Source organism: Aptenodytes forsteri, unplaced genomic scaffold, assembly GCF_000699145.1.
Source record: "Aptenodytes forsteri isolate BGI_AS27 unplaced genomic scaffold, ASM69914v1 Scaffold1, whole genome shotgun sequence".
Classification (NCBI taxonomy): domain Eukaryota; kingdom Metazoa; phylum Chordata; class Aves; order Sphenisciformes; family Spheniscidae; genus Aptenodytes; species Aptenodytes forsteri.
The window spans coordinates 5,005,484-5,031,508 of NW_008795035.1; the positions used below are offsets into that span (position 1 = coordinate 5,005,484).

At 40.5% G+C, this 26,025-nt stretch overlaps 2 protein-coding genes across 2 annotated transcripts in view; one reads left to right on the plus strand and one right to left on the minus strand.

Moving 5' to 3' along the window:
- STARD5 (StAR related lipid transfer domain containing 5) overlaps nucleotides 1–3,801 on the plus strand; it is a 4,779-nt gene extending 978 nt beyond the window's left edge. Inside the window, exons 2-5 of the mRNA XM_009276621.1 lie at nucleotides 160–337; nucleotides 1,716–1,833; nucleotides 2,863–2,956; nucleotides 3,523–3,801. Of these exons, the coding sequence (XP_009274896.1) occupies nucleotides 160–337; nucleotides 1,716–1,833; nucleotides 2,863–2,956; nucleotides 3,523–3,670 (538 nt within the window). The 3' untranslated portion in view covers nucleotides 3,671–3,801. The remainder of the gene's footprint in view (nucleotides 1–159; nucleotides 338–1,715; nucleotides 1,834–2,862; nucleotides 2,957–3,522) is intronic.
- Nucleotides 3,802–7,436: 3,635 nt separating this feature from the next.
- The window catches only part of IL16 (interleukin 16), a 47,651-nt gene continuing 29,062 nt past the window's right edge, over nucleotides 7,437–26,025 (minus strand). Inside the window, exons 8-22 of the mRNA XM_009276547.1 lie at nucleotides 23,948–24,058; nucleotides 23,057–23,171; nucleotides 22,769–22,842; nucleotides 22,462–22,675; nucleotides 21,044–21,161; nucleotides 19,707–19,839; nucleotides 18,749–18,836; nucleotides 17,509–17,984; nucleotides 14,843–14,981; nucleotides 12,548–13,640; nucleotides 11,854–12,037; nucleotides 10,135–10,236; nucleotides 9,165–9,417; nucleotides 8,147–8,272; nucleotides 7,437–7,890 (exon numbers count right to left, since the gene is read on the minus strand). Coding sequence (XP_009274822.1) covers nucleotides 7,697–7,890; nucleotides 8,147–8,272; nucleotides 9,165–9,417; nucleotides 10,135–10,236; nucleotides 11,854–12,037; nucleotides 12,548–13,640; nucleotides 14,843–14,981; nucleotides 17,509–17,984; nucleotides 18,749–18,836; nucleotides 19,707–19,839; nucleotides 21,044–21,161; nucleotides 22,462–22,675; nucleotides 22,769–22,842; nucleotides 23,057–23,171; nucleotides 23,948–24,058 — 3,420 coding nt within the window. The 3' untranslated portion in view covers nucleotides 7,437–7,696. The remainder of the gene's footprint in view (nucleotides 7,891–8,146; nucleotides 8,273–9,164; nucleotides 9,418–10,134; nucleotides 10,237–11,853; nucleotides 12,038–12,547; nucleotides 13,641–14,842; nucleotides 14,982–17,508; nucleotides 17,985–18,748; nucleotides 18,837–19,706; nucleotides 19,840–21,043; nucleotides 21,162–22,461; nucleotides 22,676–22,768; nucleotides 22,843–23,056; nucleotides 23,172–23,947; nucleotides 24,059–26,025) is intronic.

Genomic DNA, 26,025 nt, shown 5'->3' on the forward strand with positions numbered 1-26,025 from the left:
AAGCTTCCCCTCCCCGCAGAGCGAGGTTTCGGTTTCTTGGAGACCGTCCGCCGAGTTTGCAGGCAACGTGTGAGTACGGCCGGCGCCCCGCGTTCATTTCCCGAGATGCCGGGGTGCGGGACCGCCCCCCGCGACGCTGCCGCGGGGTGTTCGGGCCAGGCAGGGTAGAGCAGCGGGTTTTGGTTTCGTTTCGTCCCGTCGCAGGTACAGGGGAGAGGGGATCCTGCCTGCCAGCCCCCAGGATGTCTGGGAATGCATAAAGCCGGTGGCCGGCGGGCCCAGGACCAAGTGGGACCAAAACGTGAAAGACTTCGAGGTCGTCGAAGCCGTCAGCGACGTGAGTTCCTTGAAAACTGCTCTGGTGCGATTCATGCGGCGTTGTGTTCGAAGGCGTTGGGCTCTGCACAGACCTTCCTGTTGTAGGGCCTCGTGAGACGGCCTGTGTTACGTGCAGGGCGGTAAAAAGGTCTCAAGAAGTTGTACAGCCTCTTTGTCTGGATCAGTCTGACGACACTGGGATTGGGAATTTTTTTCTTTTCCATAAATTGCGTGTATTCTCTTAGCCAGGGCTTATCTTTCTGAAGGGAACTGCTAATACATTCCTGGGTAAATACTGCCTACTTAAAATATGTAAATGTGTAACATCAAAGATTCCTGCACTACGTTGTTGTTAATGCTGCAAATAAAGCCAAGTGTGATTATTTTTAACAAGCTATTGGTGAGGGAAGGAGGGGGCTTAGAGAATACATAGACTTGGCTAAGCAGTGAAGCGTTCATGTCGTCAGCTGTTAATTCAGGCCCCGTCTTTCACCATGGCAGCACAGGCTGCTCTGCACTGCGTGTGTCGCACTCTTGCTGGCTGTCTGACCTTGGGACCCAGCGCTTTGCCTCAGTGTCTTTATCATTAAAATAGAGATGCTGCACTTGGAGCATTGCAGATGAAAAGGGCTATGCTTGAGCAGTAGTTTCAGCTGCTGTGGTTATACAGTCTAATTTCCAATTTTATTTTTTTTATTTTTAAGTGTGTCAGAACATTAAAAGGGCATTGGATTTAGATCCCCAAATCTGAAGTGGATGTAGGTGCTCGGGGGCAGCCAGGGTGCAAACACAACCAGTCCCAGGAATGCTCGTGGAAGTCCTGGGAAGATTATTTTTCTTGGGGGAACCTTACAGGCATTTAGTATTAATTATAAACCTAAACTTTAGAAATGCTGCAACCTGCCACTTGAAAGTCATAGACTTTATCCGACTTGCCAGCACTTACCAGTGTGGTAGAAACCTCTGTTTTGGGGAGCCTGTCACCACAGAGCCTCCGTAGAAAGGGATGATAGCGTTAAGGTTGCTGCAGTGTAACAGATCTGGGTATCAAGTTGTATCCTATGCGATATGGTGCTTCCTGGAAAGGAGACGCATTTTAACTGTCCTACGAGCACAGATGCACCAGATTTGCTTTTTAGCATCCCTTGTGGTACCTGTCCTTAAACAACCTGGAAGCAATGCATTATCGCTCTGTTTTTCTCCATTAAACTGTCCTTCATCGACACGCCGTAGTGCCTTTTGGCTGTGCTGATTGGCTTTTCGTTCAACAAAGGGTGTAATAGAACTCCTTGATACAGTTTAGAAAGCGTAACTGAGAGAGCACCAGAAAGTACAGGGATTTTTCTGCTGGACGTTTGAAAGCATCAACCGACATAACCCTGTTTTGTGATTTCCAGACTGTCTCTGTATGCAGAACCACAACCCCTTCAGCTTTCATGAGGATCATTTCACCTAGAGAATTTGTGGATGTGGTACTAGTGAAGCAATATGAAGATGGGACGATGCTATCTGCTGGTAAGATGCTTGTGTTCTCAACATGTTCAGTTATGTTCGGAGATAACCAGCAGCTACCTGAAATAAATATAAAATAAAGAATAAGTAATACGCTGTTTAGTAGTTGTTGATCTGATCTTGATTGGAAGATAAAATATTAGTGGTCTCTTTACATCATTGTCCTCGGAGTACGTAAGTCACGGTAACGTTCAGATCATGATGATATCGTTGGCCTGTGATTTCTTCCCTTGCTATGCTTTTGAGATTGAGTAAGTATTTCACTTGCTGTTAAGTTTTGGGGTTTTGTGTGTGCGTGTGTTTGTTGTTGATTTTTTAAGAATTTACAGAACTTTCTAAAAGGAGTCCCACTGAGGCTAAACCCTGGTTTAACATTTTCTGCAATGCCTCTAGGTTTTGGTGAAGCCATTGAATAAATGAACCACTTCTGAATGTGGAAATAATTGTTCTTATGAAACCAAATAGTGTTGATTTTTAAGGGGCTGCCACTGCGTGGTAGGATGTTTCTTTGTTTTTTCACTTTCATCCTGTTGTTTAACTGTTACAAGTCAGTGCTTTTATTGCCCCACTGTTCAGCTGTCCCATTTTCCCATCCTGTTCAGAAACACCTTGCCAGGCATTTATATACTTGCTAGAGTGCAGCTTCTCAGCAGTCAGGTGGCATATATCTCTGTGGTATGGATTTGTTTGAAGTAACTTGAATGACCTCTCAAGAAAAGCAATGTCCTCGCACAACACGGGTTCAGTGAAACTCCCTCAAAGCGTCTCGATGCTTAGTTCAGAGCTCAGTAACAGTTGCTTCTAAACTGAACGCTGCTTTGATTTCCCCATTCCGCGGCCAGAGTGGTTCCCTTCACTGGTCTTTTCTGAGTGCTTGTATGGCACAGCCCCATGTTGAAAAGGTTATACTGCCATTCTTCTTAAATGTATTCTCTCTTAGTGAGTCTGCTTCTCAGCTGGTGCTTTGAGTACCAAGGACTCTTTCCCATCTCCTGTGAAAATGACATTTTTCCTGAACGCTTTTTCTTACAGCCACCAATGCGGAACACCCGCTGTGTCCTCCTCAACCAAATTTCGTGAGAGGTTTTAATTATCCGTGTGGCTGTTTCTGTATACCTCTTCCAGGGTAAGAAGCGATCTATTTGAACGTTATGTAATTCTAAACCCCTTCTTATCCGTTGTGTGGTGTGTTTATGTGTATATGGCCACATGTGATCTGTAGCCTCTTGACAATAACATGTTTCTGTCTTCCTTTGAGTGATAAATCATTATGACTGAGTGCCCTTTTTGTTCTCTTTTTTGTGCAATGAATTAGTCTCTCTTCATTTCCTAGCAGGAAGTCTTTAATGTTACAGGAACCATCATCATGGTAGGATTCTCGCTGACCTCTTAAGCAGAGATTCAGCAGAACGTACAAGTATGGTCTGAATTTTTGATAAATGAGTATCCGGTTGTTTATTACATTGCCATAATTCATAAACAGTCATGTACCTAATTAGGGCCTAGTTTAACTGTAATTTGACTTGTGGGGATAGCCACATTCATTGAAATTTGGAATTAATGTCTGTTGTTTGTTTAAAAAAAAAAAGTACTTATAAATATCTATCATCAGACAATACACGTAAGAGTCATTGTAAAGTTCTTAATGCTTTTAAACCGCTGGCTATAAAATCACTTGCATTGTCTTTGCAGGGAGCCAGACAGGACTCAACTCCTCAGTTTCTTTCAGACTGATCTTGGTGGCTATCTTCCCCAGGCGGTGGTGGATTCCTTCTTTCCAGCTAGCATAGCTGGATTTTACAGCAACCTGACCAAAGCTGTTAAGGCATTAAAAGCGTGACAAGACCAGTTCCTGACATCTCCAGCTGAGGGTAGGAAAAAACCTGGCAGCTTGAGGGTAGAAATAGGAAGTTGGCCTTACAGGACTTTACTACCAGCAAAGACACTTATGAAAGGTGAAAGGGGAACAATGGATTGAGAAAAGTGAATTTTTAAAACGGCATTTTTTACCTATCTCTATGCAAAGCAATACTTTCTTTTCTAATGCGATATCCTTCATTTTCATAATTAGAAAAATATCGCACCAGAGGCTGGAAGAATCCCTGAGGCAGCACTGGGGGCTGTCTGCGGAGAGAAGATGCACGTGCTAGATCTGTTCTTGGCCACACTTTGTCAGTGTCTGTGAGGAGGAGCACTGCTAAAATCCACTTAGCGCTACAGCATTAGCCAGGTGCAGGCCAGCCCTGTTTTGTCTCTGAAGCTCCCCGTAGACTCCTGTGGAACAACGTTCCTTCCCCAAAATAAGAGGTAGCTCTTTTGCTGCCAGCACTCGTAGAGCTGCTAAGATGCTTCAGTGGGTCCAAGCCATCAAGGTCTAGCAGTGCCAATCAATTCATAGGTCTGTGGGTTGGCAAATAGGCACTCTTCCTTTCTCCCCTCTGTACTAAAACCAGCGATTTCCACAATGTCGTGAAACAAACTGCACTGACATAGTGGCAATAAATAAAGAGGATTAAGCACTTTACTTGCCATTTTTTAAACAGCACTGGAAATGACCGTTTTTAACTGTATTTGAATGTTTTTCGGTCTCTTGTGGTGAGAGGTTTTAACGGGTAAATAATCTTTTCTGTAGCTTAGTCTTGACTTGACAGGCCGTAAGGACATTGCTTTTTCTGTAAGACTGGTTTGCCTCACAGCACTGTTTTGGGAAATCAGCTTCTGATCTTGTGTGCAGTGGTGTGTCCAGCTTTAGAAAATATTTATGGTGCTGGTTACTGCAGGAATGTCAGAGATTACTATGGATTACATACACTTACAAAAGGAAAACTGTTTGCTGAATTAGGAATTTAAATGCAGGTTGTGATTTTAATGCTGTAACTCGATTATTTAACAAGGTTAATATGCTCTGCTTTCTGTCCCTGTATTTATTTTATATTTAGTATAGGGCATGGACTTGCATACAAAGTTTCCCACTATAAATCTTACCCTATGGAATAGATTTTTCAAGGAATCAGTTTTTAATCTAGTCTCCTTTGTGTACAAAGATGTAAAAACTTGTATGAGTGTGATGTAATAAATACTTTTCTGCTACATCTTGCTGTTTTTCCTGGATCATCCTTTAAAATGGTTCCTCACGCACCTGCTTTGCCAACAAGGAAGCATAAGAGCCACTTGGACCTCCAGCACCTCTATGAATTCAGGGCAACAAGGCAGGGAAGAGCCTTCACTCCCATTTACGCTTCCCGCTAACTGGGGATAAAGGTGTTTGGTGAGAGCACTCACTCTCCCAACTTCTTTGCCCTTGGTTGGTCCTTATTTCCAATTTAGATTGCTGCTTTCTGTACTTAAGAAGAGTAACAAATTCACTGAGGAGAGATTTGGGCCCTGATATTACAGAGGCTCGTACATACTTATCTAAATGGACTAACATTGTTAGGCATAAAGTTCAATATCTCGGCAAGTCTTTGCAGGATTATGATTAATTTAATTAGCAAAAAGTTCAAGGAGCAGAGCTCAGGTCGCCACTCGTTATTCCTGCAAGTAAACCTTTTACAGACAATGGGGCTTTTTATTAGGTTTTGTTTTTTTTTTTAATTGCTCTGAGCAATGAAGGTGGTAGGTGAGGCTCTTCCTTGGAATAACTTCAGGATCCCTTTTCTGAGTGCTCAACACCTTCTATCCGGAAGGAATTAAGAGCCCTTAACGTTCAGCCTTCTGCCCTGCCAAATTGGAGATGGAAATGTCTGGGCAAAGATCATCTTGTAAGATCTTGGAGGACTCCCCAGTGAGATACGCTGCCTGTCGCACAGCATGTTTCGACTTCTTTTGATCTTGGCAGATGCAGAGGCATGCAAAAAGTGAAAAACTTTGGAAGTGAAGTGAGAAGAGCACCTCTGGAAAAAAGCGAGATCAAACCTGTCTTGGCAGTTCTGCATCAGTTCTTAAATTGATGAAATTAAATAGCTATTTCAGGTGAGGACACCTTCAGCAGATGGCATTGAAGTAATTAAGGCATTCTGTGCCATGGCTGTATCGAGTCCAGTCTCTGTTGTTAAAGTTACGAAGGCGAGCAAAAAGCGTGATCTGCCTTTTACAGGAAATAGCTTTAGCGGTGCTAAAGAGTTCAGGCCTGCTTTTCTGTACAGAAATCATTCGTGTTTTTCCTATTATTGGTGGTAGGGGCAAGTGGTTGAAAAATCTTAGAATCTTTTATATGCACCAGACATTTACTTAGACTTTGTTAAGCCTAAGCCAATAATAATGCAGATTAAGTTAAATACAAAGAATTCTACACAAAAAATGAACTATTCAGAGTGTTTCAGGTAGGTACCAGTTAAAAAAAATGTACAAAAAGATTCCCTCTCACATTTTTCTCCTATTCTGGTTGCCACCCACTTCATAGAAATTTTGTTTTGAGGATTGGTTGGTTGGTTTTCAGAAAAGACAACTCACTTGGGAAGAGGTTTGGAAGTGTGGGGGCAGATGGCTTGTCAAGAACGTTCTTTCAAGGATTAACATAGAGTTGACTCGTGAGGAAAGGCCAAAGCAAGCTGTATGCCTGGATCCAGTTAGTACCTTCTGCTGTCTATCCTACTTCCCTTTCTCTCAACTGCTGTTTCTGTGACATTGTGTTAAGCGCACAGAAAATAGCTTCTGAACTCCTGCAGTTTATGGTTTGGTGAAATTAAGTAACCGAAGAAGGGTGCAGCAAATTCCCGACTATGGGAAGGTGAACAGCCAAGGACAATAACCAGTGCAGCCATCTGGCTTTCAACTGGCGAGTCACTACTTCCATCCTGATGTTGCATCTCTCCCTTTAGTGAAGTAGCTCAGAGAAGACCAAATGGGTGCACAAGACCATCTTGCCGTAGATGCACGTGCTGCTGCTGGTAGAATTCCATATGGTGCTTAGAGAGCACCGCCAAAATGCCGACAGAAGCATTTGAAGCATAGCTTTATCTCCAAGTTATTTAGTGTTTCCAGAATAAGCATTTGGATTCAGAACTTTTAATTCCCAAAGACTTGCACTGGTACTTTCCCTTACAAAATTAACACACAGACATTTCAAAAAAATATGTGTGGTTAGAAGGTAAGACTTGGTTCTAAATGGCCTTGTTACTCTCCTGCTCTAGTCCTCTGAGACCTCTGGCCAGAGGAAGGTTAGAAAAACCTCCGCCTTATTACCGTCAGCTTCCTGCCTCACCCTTGCAATACCGTGAGATGCTCCTTTCCCCCCCTGCCCTGTGTTTGCCTGCTGGAGTTGAGATGGCTCTGTCAGCTGCTAGTAGAAAGTTACCCTAGATGGGTTTTGACTGTTCTGGCTGTTCTGTGGTTTGAATAGAAAAGCTGGAGTTTTCCAGGAGATGTTGTCGTTTTGACACACAAAGTTACACCCCTCTTTCTCTGCCCTTTACACATTCTCTAAGGCTTTTCCTTTGCTGCAGTGTTTAGTTGTAGGCTTGTAGACACATTTCTTCCTCCTGGGAAGGTAAGGCAGGGAGCAAGATTTGTAGAGTAGGACTGAAAACTTAACACAGAATGTGATTCTGATATTTGTTAAGTTAATGGCTTAAAATAGGCAAGTACTATAGCTGTCACATATTTTATTACAACCAGTATATTATTAATAAAGTCATTATTTTATAATTCTATACTTTGTAACATCTGTTTCTGAATGTTGAAATAAGAATCATGCACATTTTGTGCACATCTTATTTTATCCCAGGCAGCTTGCTCTGTAACTGGCAGTGAGATCATATGTACTTTTCACATGCGCTTTCTGAGTATCTTGCTGTGCTAGCCAAATGGCTGCAAGTAATAAAATCCTTTTTTGTTCGTAATATTGACAGTAGTCTAATTCCTTCTCTTACAAAGTTTCAGATGACTTGGTGGTAACAGAGCTTGGATTCTTCCTCTTGATGATAGCTGTGATAGGCCCATCAGGTAATGCCTTGATTATATTCCACGCTTCAAAACGAGTGAGTCCTTGCATGGCAGTTGTGTGCACTTGTAATAGCTCATCACCAGGCTGAACAGGGCTGCTTTGTTCTAATGCAGTCCCTGGAGAAAGAAAATGAGTTTCCTTTAATTCTTTGTATGGAGGAGTCTTTAATGTATCTTTCACTTATTAAGGATCACCAGCATGTTTGGTATAAACCACCTGGTCTCAGCAGGCAACAAATTACTGGCACTGCACAGGATAATGCTGCATTTACAAAAAATACCATTTTCATGGGTATAAATCAGCAGTCAGTTATGAACTGCACAAGTCTGCATCAGCTGAGAACCTGCTGTGTACACGTTTCAGTGTGTTTACCTTTAAATATCCTGTTGATGATGATGGGTTTATCTCCATGAATAGAGCCCTTCCCTCCTTCCAGACTGAATCCTAAACCGGCAGGTGTTTTTTCTAGAGTTACAGTGCAGATTGTATCTTCAGTTGCTGGAAACAAATGGAAAGTTAGCAGATGGGCACCACATAGTCTGAAAAGCTAAAACATCTGTTACAAAAAAATGAACTTCTGTTTTGTTTGCAAAGGCACCATAAACTGCCAAATGAAAGAGAAAACTATAACTTTTAATTCCTCTTTTTGTCATCATAAGGCCCTCTGGGGAGAGAAAGTTGTGTTCAAATTCATGGCAGAGTGGAAATATAAAAACGAAAGCTGGTGACATTTACTAGAATTAGAAAAATCTGTTCAATGAACAAAATTTAAGTTAAACATATTTGACTTGATGTTAGTTGTGAAATTGTTATCAACTACAAAGCTGCTAATGTTTATTTGCAGTACGTAAATAAAGCTACAGATGTCCAGACTATGCTTTAGGAAAAAAAAACAACACAAAAAAGGATGTGAAAAGTTCTGCAAAAATCTGACCTTGTTATGTTTCAGACGTAGCCACCTGCTATATCAAACAATAGCACATTGTTTGTTCAAACCGAAATTCTCTTTCACAGAGGAAGTCTTGTAAACTAGAATCTAATAATATTAGAAAAAAAAATCACTGTTCACTGAGTTGTCATTATACCTTCAATTAGATGTGTTACTGCAATAATAATCTTTGTGTGTCTACAGAAATTCTTACAGAGGATCACACTTGGATTTTTTCAGAGGGTTCCTTTATTTTAGAAATCCATTAATTCTTTCCCTTTCCAATAAAGTTATTCCAAACATCTATTTCAGGAATGTTTTATTAACCGTGCTGTCTTTAAACATGGTTCTCAGATTGACGCAGCCCAGGCTGAGCTGCTTTATGAACACCCAGGATTTCAGGTCATGAGTAAACACTTAGCAGGTGGGGGCTGCAGGGTAACTTGCACTGAAGTTACTCACCAGACTCTTGTGAGGCATCACTTGCTACTGAAGATGTACTAGAATTGATTGAAATGTTGAGATTTTTTTCTCCATCTTTAGCTTTTCTAGTGACAACAACAGCTTGTCTGGGTTGTCGAGCCTGTCGCATGATTGCTGAGGCATCGTTGTGAGTCGCACCTTTAAGAGACTTTCCATTAATGGATAGTACTTCATCTCCTTTCTGAATAGTTCCTTCCTGAGATGCTAGTCCATTGGGAAACACTTTGTGAACCTATTGTAGAGCCCAGTCACCGCACATGCACACAAGGAAAGAGGAAAAAAAAAAGGACAAATCACTAGATCACTCAGTTAATACTGTTTACCATGTGCATTTTCCATTCTTTGCTACGAACAAGTTGCTTCTAGCACATTTCAGGACTGAGGGCTGAATAAATTTGCACAGAGGAGTTCTCCTGGGCACAGGCCTCCTCAAGCAGCTAGGCAATCTGTTTAGCCCCGGTATCAGATGGCCAAAGCCTTGCTGCCCACAGTACGTACCTTGCCTGTGCTACTTCCCGACCCTCTCGCTGCTCTGCTAGTGGGAGGAAGAAGGCGTGAAGCTAGTCTCTAGCTTCCAGACCCCTTACGTGTCTATGTGCTCACCTCATTCCTCCTGAGCACCCTGCATGGCCTTCTGTAAGCATGTGAATAAGGTGTTGGTTACTTCCTGCTGAGGGCTGTGTGTTGTTCTGCCTTGGCTTTCAGAGCTGTTGGGGAGCATGGTGCCCAAGGAAACGGGACACCACTGCCAGTCACCTGGAGAGGGCAGCTCTGTGCAGAAGGATCCTGTTTGCACCCATTAAGACCATGATTCTTCTGACCCTACCCAGAACAGCTGCCTACTTTGATGATGCCAAAAGCCAACTTCTGTAGTAGAAAACCAGTAAGTTATATATCTTTAGATAGAGTAGTTGGTTTTGGAGTATTTTTTAAGAAAGATGCTACTTACTGTTATCACTTTGTTTTCTAGATCAATGCCCCCTGCCAGGCTGAATCCAAGCCCAGTATCTTCTTCTTTATGCAAAATTGTAACATGAATATCATCAAATTCCTAGGCAGAGAAAGAAATAATGTCAAGAACTTCCCAATAGATATGTCAAGATGATTGGAAAATCATCGTGTTTTCTTTTTGACATTGTGCGTTTTATAATGACACTTAATGGCATAAGCATAATACTGAGACCTGTTTAGTATTTGGTTTTGATGAAATTTACCTATCGATTACCTGTTTTACAAAATGCTATTCTGTGTCTAAAATTGTTCTGATTTGGTAAACAGGTTATCAGTTGGATCTGGACCATAAATTGAATTATATTAAAGAGCGTATATATGTACTGTAGAAACGGAAAATATTGCTGAATCATGTTAGAAGACCTTTTCATTGAAAAAGTGGAAAAATAATTTGGCATACAACTCACGTGGATATAAGCGTCACAGCTTAAAAAATGGCTTCTCAGTCTTATTTTTACTTTTTAAGTGTTCTAGCAACAGGTAGAGTAAGCTATCTCTGACTGTGTTATCCCAAAGATGAGTTTGTATAGGGTAACAACCTAGTTTCCTAAGGAAACATGGCTTTCTTGACCACAATTTTACAATCGTGTTCAGTATGTGAGCAATTGTAGTTGCGTCTTTTGATATTGTGTCTCGTTTCCTTCCACAGTTGAACCCACTGGCCAGCTGCAACCAGACGGAGGGTACGTGCTGCTCAGAGATTGTCCTGAAAATTCCGTGAAAACAGATGACTTGTATGAGAGCGGCTAATGTCCCATTGAGGGCAACATTGCAACATAGCTTTTACTGCTAATCAGACCAAAAATATCAACGTGGGATGTTGACAAGAAACACAAATTGATACAAAACCTGGCTTTCATAAATTCTGCTTGTCAGGCTGCTTTTTGATTGCAACATACTAGCAAAGTTGGATTAGTCAGTAAGAATTTGCCTCTGACATGAGAATATGTCTACCTAGTATTCTGATAGGCAGACATGAATTCTCTACCCGTGCTCCGTGCAGTACAGACACAAACCAGGACTAACCTGGGAGACATGCCACTGCAGTTAGCTAAGAGGCAAAAACTATATTAGCTTAGGCTCATTGGTGCGTTAAAACAGTTATACTGCTTTTGCACAGCTTGGAGTGTCTTAACACAGCAAGCATGTAGCTGCCAGCAGAAGCTAAACTGTTTTCAGTGCAGAGCTCTGGATGTTATCTGTTTTTTCGTTGAGTGTGAGCAGTCTTTAAAAGTCTTTACGGTTCTGGAATGCACAAGTTTAACCTTGATTTTGACTTATTCTGAGCTTTATCACAATTCTGGATGAATCCAGAGAGACTAAAGGTTGCTCGGTATCCCAAAAATGAGGCATTGGGTATCTCAGACTGGCAACCCAAATAAAAAAGAAATGCCTCCAAAATATCAGTGCCTACTTCTGCATACACTGACCTTACCTGCTGAATAACTGTTATCCCATTAGTTAAATGGGTGTTACTCTTGCTTAGTTATCTTTGAAGACTTCTTCGAGATTTTTGATCAAAAGAGCTAAACGTTACTACCGGTACATATTGAGATGACTGCTTTATTTGTTATAATATCAAGTTGCAAAGATTAACCAGGCGCATCCACTCCACAGCTTTTTGAAAATCATGCACAAAAAGAAAAAGCAGATTTACCTTTAAGGTCGCTTCGTCTAGTGATTTGACTTCCTCTATAAGCTTTGCTAATTCTTCAGGGGAAAGCAGAGAGATGACGGACTGCCCTGACACACCGGATGCTTGAGGTGAGCCGTGTTCCTGTTTCTCTTCCTCTTTCTCATTGTCTGCTAGGCTCACAGTATACTGTCTCAACTCAGAGAGGCTGTGCCATTGTGACCAGAGTAAAAAAGAAACACTGAGTTATGAAAGAACATACCCACAAAAGTATAGCACAGACAATTTAGGTGCAGTCATCTTTTGACCTTATTAGCATTTAATTGGGGTGGTAGCTCCTATAATAAGTATTATAAATACATACAAATGTAAATTAATCACGTTAGCCTAACAGAAGTAGGATCCATCACATAAAAGAATAGGAATAATCTCTTGGCCCCAGGCAAAAAACAGACTTAAATCTTCTTTATCGTGGAGATGCTAGACATATTTCTCCTTAAGCAGAAGTTTGAAATGCACATGCGCTTATATATTACAAATTAAAAACAAGTGTAACAGTCATGTGAGTCATTCAACTTTTGTGCTCTAAAAAGCTCTTAACTTAGTCTGTGCTTTACTATTGTGTGCTGCTACCTTAGAATGTAAATCTGTCAGTGGATCAGCACAGATGCTCACCAATGCTGATCTGCAAATCTGATTTTTAAATATGGTATCTTACTTTAGCGAAAACCCAGTGTCCGGGTGATGATTCTCACTTGGGGGTGAGAGAAAAGTCCCATCCTCCTCCACAGAGGACTGAGACAACGTGTCCAGAGTTTCCCATGCGCTGTTTCCAGAAGAGGCTGGAGACTGAGGAAGGCAAAGCAAAGATTTCATTAAAGCAGATGACACCTGGCTACTGATGGAATAGATTTTGCTATACTTTTCATCATATGGCTTCATCATCTCACAAGACTGGGTAGCAGTAAGTGGGAAGCTTCGTGATCTTAGGCTGTGTGTTTTTGCTACCGATACAGGACGGGAAGTTGCAATGGCTTCTGTAATTAAGAGACCCGAGGAATTTTCAGTGTTGGCATTGTTGCTTTTCTCTGAGCTAGCCGCAAGGACCTCCCTGGGAGGGGAAGATCTATCTAGGCTCTTCGTACCCATGACCACAGGTGACTTTGACTGTTGTTGGCTGGTTTCACAATGTTGGAGAAAGGCTTGGTTTAAATGAGCTGGAGCCGCTTCTGACCCTGTTGCAGTGGGAGTGTGTTCTTTCTGGACTGATGGTTTCAGGCTAAACCTTCGGTGTATTTTTTCGGGTGACTGCGGAGCACTCAAGGATTCAAATGAGTTTATTCTTTGTTTTATCGATGATCCCCTAGGAGAGACACGGGATAAGCTGGATTGCAGTTCTTTGCTGGAAATACTCTCAAGGTCAGGAGGACTTTGATCTGCCTGTGTTTTTAGATCTGAATTTGCTTTCCTCAATCCTTTCAGACTTTGTCGAAACCAGGCTGGCTTAGGTGCAACAGGAGGACCCTTTTTCACATTGTCATTTTCATCTGATTTTAGCACTTTTGAACTGACTATTTCGGATTCTGATTTCTTCAGAACTGTCTCTGAGCTGCTTCGATTTTGATTCTCTTTGTTTGTGTCGATGCCAGGTTGCAAATCTAAGTGGACGTTGTCTTCACTCATGGTAGGATTAAATAAGCTTTTTATGCAGTCGGAAATTTTAACCCAAGGGTCTTCTGTTGTATCAAGACTATAATCTACCCGTGCTTGTCTCTTAAATACAGGCCTTTGTACTGATGAAAGTGGATTCCCTGTGTTAGAGAAACGTTGATTATAAACAAGCCTCCTTCTCCTTCTCCATCCCTTATCTATGCATTGCTATTAATTCATTAAATTCGAATTTCATTCAAACCTCCAATAGGTATTTTTTAAAGTTTCTAAAAAGTTTAAACATTTTTAAAATTCACAACTCTTGATTGACAAGTTCCGATTCCTGACACTGAAATTAACTGAAAAACAGGGCTCTTCTGTGCTTATATACAAGATCCCTTTTCTAAAGGGCCTGCAACTTCTCAAGGTAACCTGAAATTCTGGGGTGCTGAAGTCATGATATAGGCTGTAACAGTTAAAATAGAAGGCTAAAATTGCAATGTTGCTTGCAGCCTAGTGAAAAAAGCTGGTGTTACAGTAAATTATTTCAAAAAATCATTTTTCTTTCCTACCTTTATAAGTATATCCCGCTCTAAAAAGAATCTCCCATTAAGATTCTTTCATTAATGTTTATGCTTCCTTAAATTTATGCAGGCATTTCCAGTTATATTTTTCTAGTAAGTAAAAACTCAATTCTAATGTAGGATTATTTTTTACATCACAGACTGATTAAGCGTTTTAATGTTAGATATGGTAGAGCTGAATGGCAGCAAACTTTTGTTTGTGCAGTTGCACAGTTACTGTTATCTGCTTCCGTGTAAGTAAAAATATTTTTTTTAAGGCACCATTATTTTTTAATGATCTGAGTCAGAAGTTAAGAATTACATAATGGTTTAGGTTGTAAGAGACCTCGTGAGATTGTCTAGTTCCTTTAACACTAAGTTTCCTTAATTCTAACTAGCACAACAAGATACTAACTTATTATCAGTGGTTTGTACCATTGCAACACTTGAGCCTTGAAACTATGCATAAAAATGTCCTTTAGAAATGCTAAAACTAACCTTTAATATCAAATTTTCCATATAAATAAGCAGTTTCATCTGAAGAAATACAGCAATAGCGCACCTGTCCATTAACGCTTTTTCTACAATAAATAATCTATTATGCTGCTTTTGATATAGTTTCCCCTTTTTTCCAAAGATTAATCAATAACTTGAAATTTAATCTGTTCGCCCCAAAATTTACAGATATGGGTTGAAGCCTACTTTTAAAGAGAAAGGTGAAGTCAGCTTGATACCCATTTTGGAATCCAAACTAAATGCTAGGTTCAGCTGCAAAAAAAAGTTCACGGGATTAAACATACCTAAGTTTGCTTTTCTTTCTTGATCTCTGCCCGCTGGAACAGCAGTTATGTGTTCAGTATCATATGCTGCAGGAGAAGTGGTAAAGACACTGTGGGTTACATCAGTTTGATGTCCCTCTAGCATTGGTTCTCCAACTTCCTGCGGAACAAACAGGAAATAGAAATGTGTCAGAATGTAATTACACAAACCACACTATATATGAATCTGAAACCCCCCCCACATATTTTCATTTGTTTTTAATCTGAAAAGAAATATTGAATAGAAATCAAGCTTTCACTTCTGCTTGGGATGTAATCCTCATAGGACTTAATTTATTCTATACTTCAGGACTGCTGGCAGGATATTTTATGGTTACACTTGTAAACAGACTGTGAAAAAATGCAATTAACATCTCAGAAATTTAGTAATAAACTTTATAATAAACTAAAAGATTGCCTACTATAACTTTCAGTTTTTGTAAAATCAGCCATTCAGTAGACTTTTGCAAACCAGTCAAGCAAATTTCCTCTGACTTCATATTAAACTCTCTTTTCTGTTGAAGCCTTTTGCCCTTAAGCACAAGCCAGACAAGCTAAATCGTTACTGCAGTTTCAGAGCTCTCCCTTCCTTGTTTTTGGCTGGAAATGTAGGGTGAGAGGATTAGTTTGAGGTTGCAGTAAATGCAACTCTGAACGTCATTAACACATGCTCTGGAATTACTTGATTCCTTTGTAACCAACGATACCAAGTTACCATCTGCTCTGCTGTGACACTGGAAGCGCTCTCTGCTGTGTACTTCAGCTCCAGGATTACTAATAGGAACCAAAACCAAACAGGACAGAGAGTGAAGGTCTAGAAACAAACGAGATTGTCCTGAAAAAATCAGTAATTGAAGAATTTCTTAGCTTTTCTGTAATGGGGTGGTGTTTGCTATGCAACTTTCTTATTCTAGGAAAACCTTTCTCCATCCCCTGCTTACTAGGGTCCTTCTTGAAAGCTGCACTTGTGTTCCATTGCTGTTAGATGGGAACATCAGATGTTCAGTAAGTGAAGTAGACAATTTGGAAGCACTACGAACAGACAGTTTGATCTTACTCTTTAGTGATGGCATTTATACCTACCTTTTTATTGACGCAGTTTAAAGCACAGTCAAAAATACCAATTAAGCATTCTTGGTTATGGAAAAGCAGCCTTACAGTCTGCAGAACCCCCACGTAAAACTGCAGTATGCAGGCCTCAAACTGACTAATACAAAATGTTTGGGGAATAAAGGTTAAAAAAAAAAAAAAAAGGCAGTAATAAAACCTTCTCTTAATGATCTGAAATACATTCTGACAAGAAACCCTTTCTCTACTGGGGGCTTAAAGGAGCTATTGCCCTGAGATATACAGGCTGTCTTACTACAGGAAGTTATCTTCATTAACAGAGCTTGACTTTTCATAGACTTTACTGATCTTAAGATTTTTTTTTTTCCTCCTTATCATTTAGAATAACTGAGTACTGAAGAATAGTAAGTTGCATGCAGTGGTAAGTTCAACAAGTACTTATTTCCCTAAATTTTACCTCTGAAAAGTGATTTTCTAGTAGCTGTCGATGAATATGTTTCTACTGCTCTCTTAGGGGGTGGTAAAAGAGTGACCTTACATGAAGTGCTGAATTGAAACTTTCTTGGATATCAACATAGTACATGGACTTCAGTCTGAGCTGTATCATTTTATTTTGATCTCTGCAGCTTGGGAACTGTGGGGGTTTTTGTTTGCATTGCATTGAGATCTGCTCATTTCTGCTGGCATATTACTAAACCCAGGGAAAAGAAGTTTCATTTTTAAACAAACCACAACTTTGTTTCAACATGCAGCTCTCGCAATCCCTCACACTCGTGCAAATATGAAACGCTGTCTTTCTGTTCTATCTTAGATAAGAGAGGGAACTGAAATTTAGTAACATACAAATATACACTCAGTTTTCAAATACTGTCGCTCATCAACAAATATGTATGTGCCTCGCAATTTAAATGAGTTTATTTAGTACCTCCTGGTCTCAAGAAATGTATATGAGCCCAAGACTACTTGCTGTACATAAAGTTAGTGCTTTCTTCCAATAGAAATCCACTACTGAAACAAAGAAATTGTTTCACAACTTCTCTACTTCATAAATGATTTGACTCTGTAAGTGTCGAGGTTAGGATCCAACCGCACCAAGGTGACATCAAAGGCTGTGCAAACTCCTCCAGTCCCAGCCCAGAGCACATCACTGTTCCAGTCGCACTGGAACCAGAGACTGTCCGATACCACCAGTGGCACATGTTCATGAGGAATGACACTGAGGGACTCAGATTCATTCTCGCTGCTGCTCTCACTGGGATTTTAACTCAGATTCCCTGATATGGAAGAAAATTTCCTTCAGGCACTTCTCTGCCTTCTGACCTTAGTTGGAACATCACGTTTTGACCTAAACTGGCTTCAGGAAGATATATACATTATTTTCAAAACAGAAGCTAAGATATATACATTATTTTCAAAACAGAAGAGCCTCATCCCCTTCCCCCAGCCCTCACATATTTATGCACACTTTCTCTTTCTTCCCTGCCTTTCTTCCTGCCATCATACAAAGTCACTTTGCCTTCCTCCTTCCCCTGCCTCACAAATAAGCAAACACAAGAAAAATTTTGCAAATTTTGTTTTACCTGAACAGTTGCAGAAGGTGATACAGCCACTTCCGATACAAGCTTTTCTTTTCTGTCTGCTTTACACTGGTCATTACATGTACAGTCCTGCTTAAAATATTTCCTTGGTGGAGGTTTGGGCTTTGATGATTTAGGTTTTCTCACGAGGATCTCTGATGATTTCTTAGTGTTTTGCAAGGGTCGACCTCCCTCACTACAAGTAGGAGGGGAATTTCTCTCTGAATTATTACCAGACAGTGAGTACAGCAGGCCAGGCTGTCTGGTAATTGGTACATCAATGCTATGTACTCTTGCTTTCAAGTCAGTCAGTTGGTATGCAGCACCATTACTACATGAGGACCTAGGGTTGTAGCTGCTGTCACTGCTGGAGCGGGTCATCAGCTTCTGTGTCCTGCGGTTGCAATGAGCAGCGTTCCTTTCAATATGTTTTTCACATGGGTGTCTTCCATGCCAGCTCGTTTCTAGTTTTTTAACACCTGTATCAGGAACAAGTTCAAAATGTCTGTTCAGATACAAGCAAAGTGCTCACTTCTAAGATTCAGCTGACGAAATTTGCAGCTAAATACCATCATCGGTTGATACAAAGGTATGATTTACACATTAAAGGGTTGTAGATCAAAGAGTCAACAGTTACGTTCTTGGACAGCAAAATAACGTTACATTTTCCCTATATATATATAAAAATATCTTTCTCAGCAGTACAGTTTACTGATGATGATTCTGTTACCTTTGGTCCTTTAGAAGAAATGAGGACACTAAAAAGGGGTATCATTGCAATATGTTACCATGGGAGGATGTCATAGCTGAACTGGGCAAATAGCTCTAACCGTGATTTCATATGCCTTTTCTCACAAGGGGATTAACAAGCTGTTTGTCCCCAGAACGTCACCTGCATTGTGCAGTTCCTTGCTATCCTAAGTCCTGTTGTTGTCAGCTATCCTACTGACAGTTGTTTGAAAAGCTTTAAGCAGAGGTTATGAATTGGAAAGGATGAGCAAGAGCGAGGGGAAGTTTGCACAAAAATTTTTGCTGACAATCAGACAGATGTGGTCTTTTCTCATCACTCTGGTAACGTATCTTAGGAGGCGTGTTAGGAGCGCTGTCCTGTGAGGTTTCCTCCTCTTCCTTTCTGCTCTGGGTTACTTGACTGTTATCAAGGATTCTAATACAGCACGTACTCATCCTATATATCTTTTAGGTCAAAAATACTATGTCTCAATGAATGCACTTAGTTCCTTACCTTCAGTACTCCACTGGTGTCTCTCCTTTCCAAATCTGTTGTTTTCCACAGCTTGTGCAACAGCTTCTTTTAGCTGTTGCTCAGACACCTAGGAAATATCATACCATTATACTCTCATGAGATTGCTGTGGGGTGAGTAACGTTTAAACATTTATTCCTTTCACAAAGATTTCAAAGTCCTGCAAGTCCTCTAATGGAAATGAATAGACCTAGTTATATCACACATTAGTTAACTTTAAAGCTAAGTAAGTGCACACCATTGTATTTGTATACATTCCAGTATAGCTGAAGTGTATCTATGGATGTGCTGTTTATATTGGTATTTTAGATAAAATGGGAACTTTCAAAGATAAATGTTCTTTTGTATATTTCACTAGAAGTGGAGTTCTGGATTTACCAGTGTATGATAATGTAATACTATGTTTTTATGATAATTTATGCAACAATTTAAACTTGACAATCATTTATATGGTATTTGGTGTTAGGAAACATTTTGTAGAAAAACCTTGCAAGAATGAGATATTTTACTTCAATATTAATTTAATTATAAGTATTGGCTGGGCAAGACCTAAATTTTAATTACTGAAAGATGGGTGTATAAACATTTTTTTCTTTGGGGGGGTATATTCCCTCTTTTGAATTATTTTGTTATTGGGAATTCTTTCTCGAATAAGAAATGTATTTTGCTTTATTCCTTAAATGTTATTTCTGTAGTTTCCTTATTCACAGCACAGAAACTCTTGCAAGACCATCTCCAGTGATCTTCAAATCTTACATGATTATATTTAAGATAGTGCATATCTCAGGTTCGTTTGTGTGCAGCGATGCTTATAAAGAGATCAGCACCTTTGTTATCAACATTTTTCCACCTGTTTTAGATTAGCACCTTCTCCTTCACTTAAACTTAGTTCTCAATATGTGCTTTATTGAAAGTTGGAAAGAATACAGAGTGTGCTACCTGGGGTTCGGGGTGTCTGCTAATAATAATCTGCACTGCACCAGGATCACAATGGCTTAGCACAGCATAAACTTCATTAAGAGTTGTATTTTGTACTGAAGCTTCGTTGATTTCAATAATTTCATCTCCACACCTACAGAGATATTAAAAAAAGAGAGAGGATGTAAACAAAACAGATTGTCTTTTTCTCCCAACCTTGTCTCACCTGTGTGAAAGTATACAAAAAAGCAAATTCATGTGATTGACCTCTAATTTGATCACAGATTAAATCATTATGTCCCTCTGTTCCTGTTACAGAAAACGGAATGGGAATGAGCAGGACGTCAAGGGCTTTTTGACCTAACTGCCTTGTTGCATGCAACCCTTGAGCTTTCTTCATGTTCAGCTATGCACGCTTTGTGTCTGCGATCTTTCTGCTGTATGTAGCTCAGCTGCTGCTTCCACCTACATCTTCCTTCCTTCCTTTCAAGTTCACACTTCACTTTTCACGTTTTTATGGTCTGCTAGTGTGATTTAAGGTCAGAAAGGATGTTGTGCTTCTGCTACATATGAATAACTTGTTAAGAGAAAAAATCTAGTGACAAACTATTGTAATCCTGCTGACTGCTAAACTGAATATTTCTAGATGAAATCCAAATTTGGCCCACATGAAACCGAGACTGCCCTTCTCTGCTTTACTGCAAATACCCACATACGTTAAGATGCTGACTGAAGGCACTGATTCATATCATACAAACTTTCAAATAGTATAAGACCACAGTTCTTTTAGCTAAAGTCTTAGGCATGTAGAGAGGAGCGTTACAGAGCACCTCAAGTTAAATCAAAAAGCCTTCACTGAAAATGCTGTGTTCTGTTCAATTCTAAATATGTTCAACACTACTAATTGGTCATAAATCTTACAAAGTAAATTTCTACACTCTCAGTAAAGCTCATTTCAGCAAATCTGTATTTCTATTGGGCAAGAAGGAATAGAATTTGAGGAGCTTGTGTCAGGAAAAACTAGTGCTCAAACAAGCCAGAATATGCCATGTGTTTGGGTTTTTCCAGATACATTCTCTTTTGGAAATCTCCTCTGGGAAGCATGCTATATGCTTGTCTAAGACCCCCGAAGCTAGCCCAGCCTGGACAGGAGGCAATAATTTCACTGGGTTGCTATGTATCTGGAAATCCCACATATTCTAAATATGCATGCTCAAACCCTCAGAATAGCGCATATGCTTTAAACCCAAAACTCCCAGAAAGCACTAGACTTCCTGCCCAAACAGGTCAAAAATAAACCCATAAAAGAGAGCAATGAAAAACTTGTGGCATAAGACAGACACTTTTTCTCATCCTACCTGAGTCTCCCATCCATATGTGCCACTGAGCCTGGTGAGAGGGTGTGAATAAAAATCCCTGAAATACACTGGAAGTAAGGAATGCTACATAACCCAATTCCAAGGCCAACACCTGGCTCTGAAAGAATTAATAATAATAAAAAAAAGACATAAGAAGCAGCCAAAACAAACCATTGGAGAGACCTGTTTAAAAACCGTCTTCAATTTAATTATTTTTTTCTATACAAACCAGAACCAAAGTCTTGTGTTCAATGTTAGCTGCTGCTCCTACTGCTTTTTTCCTTTTTTGTTTTCTATTTTTTTTTCCCCTCATGGTTAAAGTGAGTGCACACTAATATTGTTTGTGGGGTTCCAAGATGTTTTTTGCAATTCATTACCGGTGTGTCACAGACACGATGCAATGCAGGTTTATTTTGCAAAATATCTGTCATTACAGAAGGATTCAAATGACTTTACAGGGAGACAGAATAGGAAAAAAAAAAGAACAAAAATTAAGGAGGAGCAAAAATTAAGGAGGGAAAAAAAACAAACAAAAATCAAGGATGTGTGGCTATTGTTTGCTATATCGTCTCAATCCCCTTTCTGTTTTGTATAATACAGCTTAAGATTTTTGTGAATTTACCCTCTTTGCTCTGCACAATCACTCTGATGTCAGGTCCCATACTGTGTGTTTGGTAAGTCATACTGTTACCTCATAGAGACTTTGTTTTGTTCGTTGCTTTGATGTTCCCATATTTAAAAGTTTGTTTCATTCTGCCAGTGGTTGCTTATAAATAGAAGATGACGACAGTTAGAGAGGAGGTGAAAGAACTACAAGAAGATATAGATATATATTTTATTTGTTTTTAAGCCTTTTAGAGAATGAAATGAACTGCTTGCATAATTATGGGTAAGAGTCGCATAATCTGCTTACTAATTGGTAGTTGTTGCCAAAAGGTTTACTTTTTTACATGAAGGATGTGAATGTGACTCTAATGCTTAAATGAAAAAAACCAAATGATTGGCTCTTGAGGACAGAAGATATAGATATATATTTTATTTGTTTTTAAGCCTTTTAGAGAATGAAATGAACTGCTTGCATAATTATGGGTAAGAGTCGCATAATCTGCTTACTAATTGGTAGTTGTTGCCAAAAGGTTTACTTTTTTACATGAAGGATGTGAATGTGACTCTAATGCTTAAATGAAAAAAACCAAATGATTGGCTCTTGAGGACAGGTGGTGTTCAGAATCCTGCTGTTGATAGATAGTTGTTAGCACTGGCAGGCACCGAGATCTAATTTAGTGCATTATTTATAAAAGAAAACTTAGTTCAGGAAAAGAATCAGGTTAGTGAGGAAAGACATTCAGAGAGCAAATGAACGGTGTTTTGTCAATCAGTGCCTTGTTCGCCAGTGCTCAGTTAATTTTAGCACTTACCTTTGTTTAGGGTAACTTCCATTATGACCCTGTCATTGGGCTTTGTAGCATTTAATGAGAATGCTGCGCTTTCCGAACTGAAAGAGCTGTTTTCTTTGGTGATGCATGTACTAGAGCTCAGTGGCTGACACAAGTGGGGTGACAGACAGCTGGAAGCAGAATGAGGCGTGCTGAAGCTTGTCCTGACTGTAAGTGTCAGAAGACCCTTTTTGGCCTGTTAGAAAGAAAAGATAATGAATGAATGGGTTGAGATCACATGCACATTGTGTGTAAAGCTAGAAATTGTTCTGGAAGAAGAGTACGTAACCTTGAATTTTTGTAAAGCATCATAATGTGTTAATCCATGCATGGATTCTCCATTCAGTTCCAGGATTTCATCACCTGTTTTTAAAGAGAAAAGTTGTACTATGTTACTATTACTGTATTGTGCCATAAGTTACATGATACACGTACTCAAAAGGAGTCTTGCAAATGCAATAACGGATGCAGGCATAAAAGTCACTTATGGCTCATTTCAGCTTCACTTTAATGTGCCTTTAGGTATCATTCTTTGGGAATCTGGAGTGGGAAAAGGGAGAGAAGAGGGATTTCCCACCTTCTTGTAGCCTTCCATCAGCAGCAGCAGCTCCACCAGGAAAGATAGTTTTGACATAGATGCCTATTGGTCCATAAATGCTGTCTTTCCCTCCAACAATACTGAAGCCCAAACCCTAATTTATGGAAGAAAAAGAGTGTGTGAGAGCCCATGTTCGGTTCTCATAATAGTTCGTTTGCAGTTTCTTCTGCGTTACCTACATGGGCAGTACTGGTCAACGAAGTAGTATAATCCATGAAAAAATAGTCAATCACATGCCAGTAGTAAAAGCAAATTAAAGTTTCAGTGGAATACTCTCATGATTTGCTTTTTGTTTGTTGCAATCAATTAATTCACTATTATAAACTCACAGGAAGGTGTCCAAATTGTTGGGGTTTTTTTTGCCCTTGAACTAATAAGCAGCCTTCAGAGATCAATTTATCTGTTCTTCTCCATAATTTCCTCTCCCATAAATGAGATTGATAAAAACCACCATACAGGATCTTGATATTACTACTAATTCAGACACACAGATGGAGATATCTCTCTCTCACCCTCTACCAAACAGAGTTAATGCGTGTTGTAAGTTTAAGCAACACCAATAGACCTTTGTAGGTAGATACTTCTCATCTACTTATTCTTTGCCCTTCCTCCCCTTATACAGAAGTCAGACACTACCTGCTACCCTTGAAGGATGTTGCAAGACTAATTCACACCTCTGAAGCCATTTGACGTCCCTCAAATGAAAAGTGAAAGTACTGTGCAGATGACATCCTCATAGGCAAAGCCTGAATACAAATTGGCAACCCAGAAGTAGCAACCTTAATACCTGAAGTCGCTTCCCCGCACTTTGCAGCTTGCATTTGTGAAATGAAGTAAAACCCTATGGTAAATCAACAGAGCCAGTCTCACCTTCCCTTGTCCTTTCATCAATACGATGTTTGAGATTACTGAAGCCTGTGAGCCACAGGATGTGTGCACTAGCTGTGCTGTACTTAGTGATCTAGATGGCCTCGAAATTGCCTGTGAACATAAAAAAAAAAACCAGAAACATTTTAATGCAGAACCAGAAATTCTTGGACATACATTAGGACAACTTGTTTACTTCAAATTTTCTTCCTTATAACTTACGGTACTAAAGATTTTAAAAAAATATCAATTCTCTCTAATTTTCAGAAGCCACTTATTATTCAGACAATCCCTGCTCACTAAAACTGTCCCACAGTGACTAAACTAGAGTGAAACTAGAATGTTGGCCCTTGAAGTGGTGCGAAGATATATTTGTGCTCTCACTTGATTCTCCATGCCAAAATCCCATCTGTGGCCTTTAGGGGTCCTAAACAAGTATTACCATATTTGCCTCTAAGAACTGAACTAAGAAACAAGAAATTCTAACTCCTTCCCTCATCTTGCCACTAAATAACTTTATCTTGGGCCATACAGAACCTGTTTTCAGCTTTTCCCCCCAAATATGAATTAGTGCTCACGGAAGTTCTTCAGACTGTGAACTACCCTGCGCTGCCTCCGTTAAGCTACCACATAGGCTTCTTTCTACTGCTGAAAGAGCTGAAGCACATCCTTTTTGCTTGATAACCAAGGTAAGCAATTTCTCAGTGCTTTTCCTCCCTCTGTTCTGCAGATAGTGGATTTCAGAACTCCAGCCCCTGAGATTTGACCCATTTTAATGAACCTTTAATGAAATATTTAATGAAAACCTCCTATTTGAACATGGAATTGGGTATTACAAACTAATTTAAGCACTGACAAAAGTCGTTACCTAAAGCTAACTATGCATGAAGTTCAGCAGGGCCAGAGTTAATTGCACGCATTACAAGTCCAAGAGAGTTCAACACCTTTTTTTAATGCAGCATAGTGAAACTAACAGGTGTTGAAGTGTGTGGAACATCAGCCAAAATTTCAGTTTCTGCATATGCCAGAAAATAAGTCTCAATTTTGACATGAAAACAAGATTATTTATTCAATGTGGGATTGGGAACACGATTAGGAGGGAAATGTCTGTGTAATACCAAAAACATACTCTCTGAAAAGTATACCTCTGCCAGATCAGGGTGATTGCTTATTCCGTTGTGGGTCTTCTGAATCTGAAATCGGAAGTTTTCAAATTTCTTTTGCTGCTGTGAGGGGGTGTATTTTGTATTTCTGTGTGTGGTAACGATACCCAAAACTAGGATGCCACCAAAGAGCCTCTGCCAGTGGGCAGCATCTGCCATGCAGGACCTTCAAGCAGGAAGAAGCCCAGCAAATCCCCGAGGGTCCGTCTGTCTGCCCGGGTGTTGTTTGGTTGGGGTTTGTGCTCCAGTTTGCCACCTCCTCACCCCCATTAAAGCCCTAGGTCGGGCTGTGGTGCCCCCAGGGTGAGGGACTGGCCAGCAAAAGGCAGGGGAGCAGCAGCGAGTCCCCCAGCCAGGCCTCAGGAGGGGCAGGAGGTGGCAGCTGAGTGTGAGGAGCTCCACCTCCATCCCCCCACTCCAGGCTTGAGCCTGGGGACCTGGGGCCATAAATACCCACACCCTCTCTACCCTGCCCAGCCTCCACTCTCCCAGCCTGTAGTGAATCGCTTGGCATCCATCTGGATAGCAAGAGACTGTCAGTCTCTAGCCTACATTAACAGGGTTGTTTAAATATGTCTGATTCACTGTGGGGCAGAAAGTGGGATGCCTCACGCAGCCAGTGCAGCTGGGGGCAGCGACTACCAGCCATCAGGCGAGTCCATACCTGCTTGTGGCCATGGCTGGGCCAACGGAGGTGACTCGGGAGGCTCGCGGCGGCGGGGCCCAAAGCTCAGGCCGGGGTTTTATCGGCCACGTGCACAGAGCATCTCCACGGCCAGCGGCGGGGGAGACGCCCGGGAAGGGCCTCTTCAGCGGTGAGCTCTGAGGCGGCTCCGGGTGGCTACCAAGGTGGTGCGAACCACACAGGGGGATTTACACACACTGTAAAACCTGCTGGGGCAACGGGAGGGAGAAGCT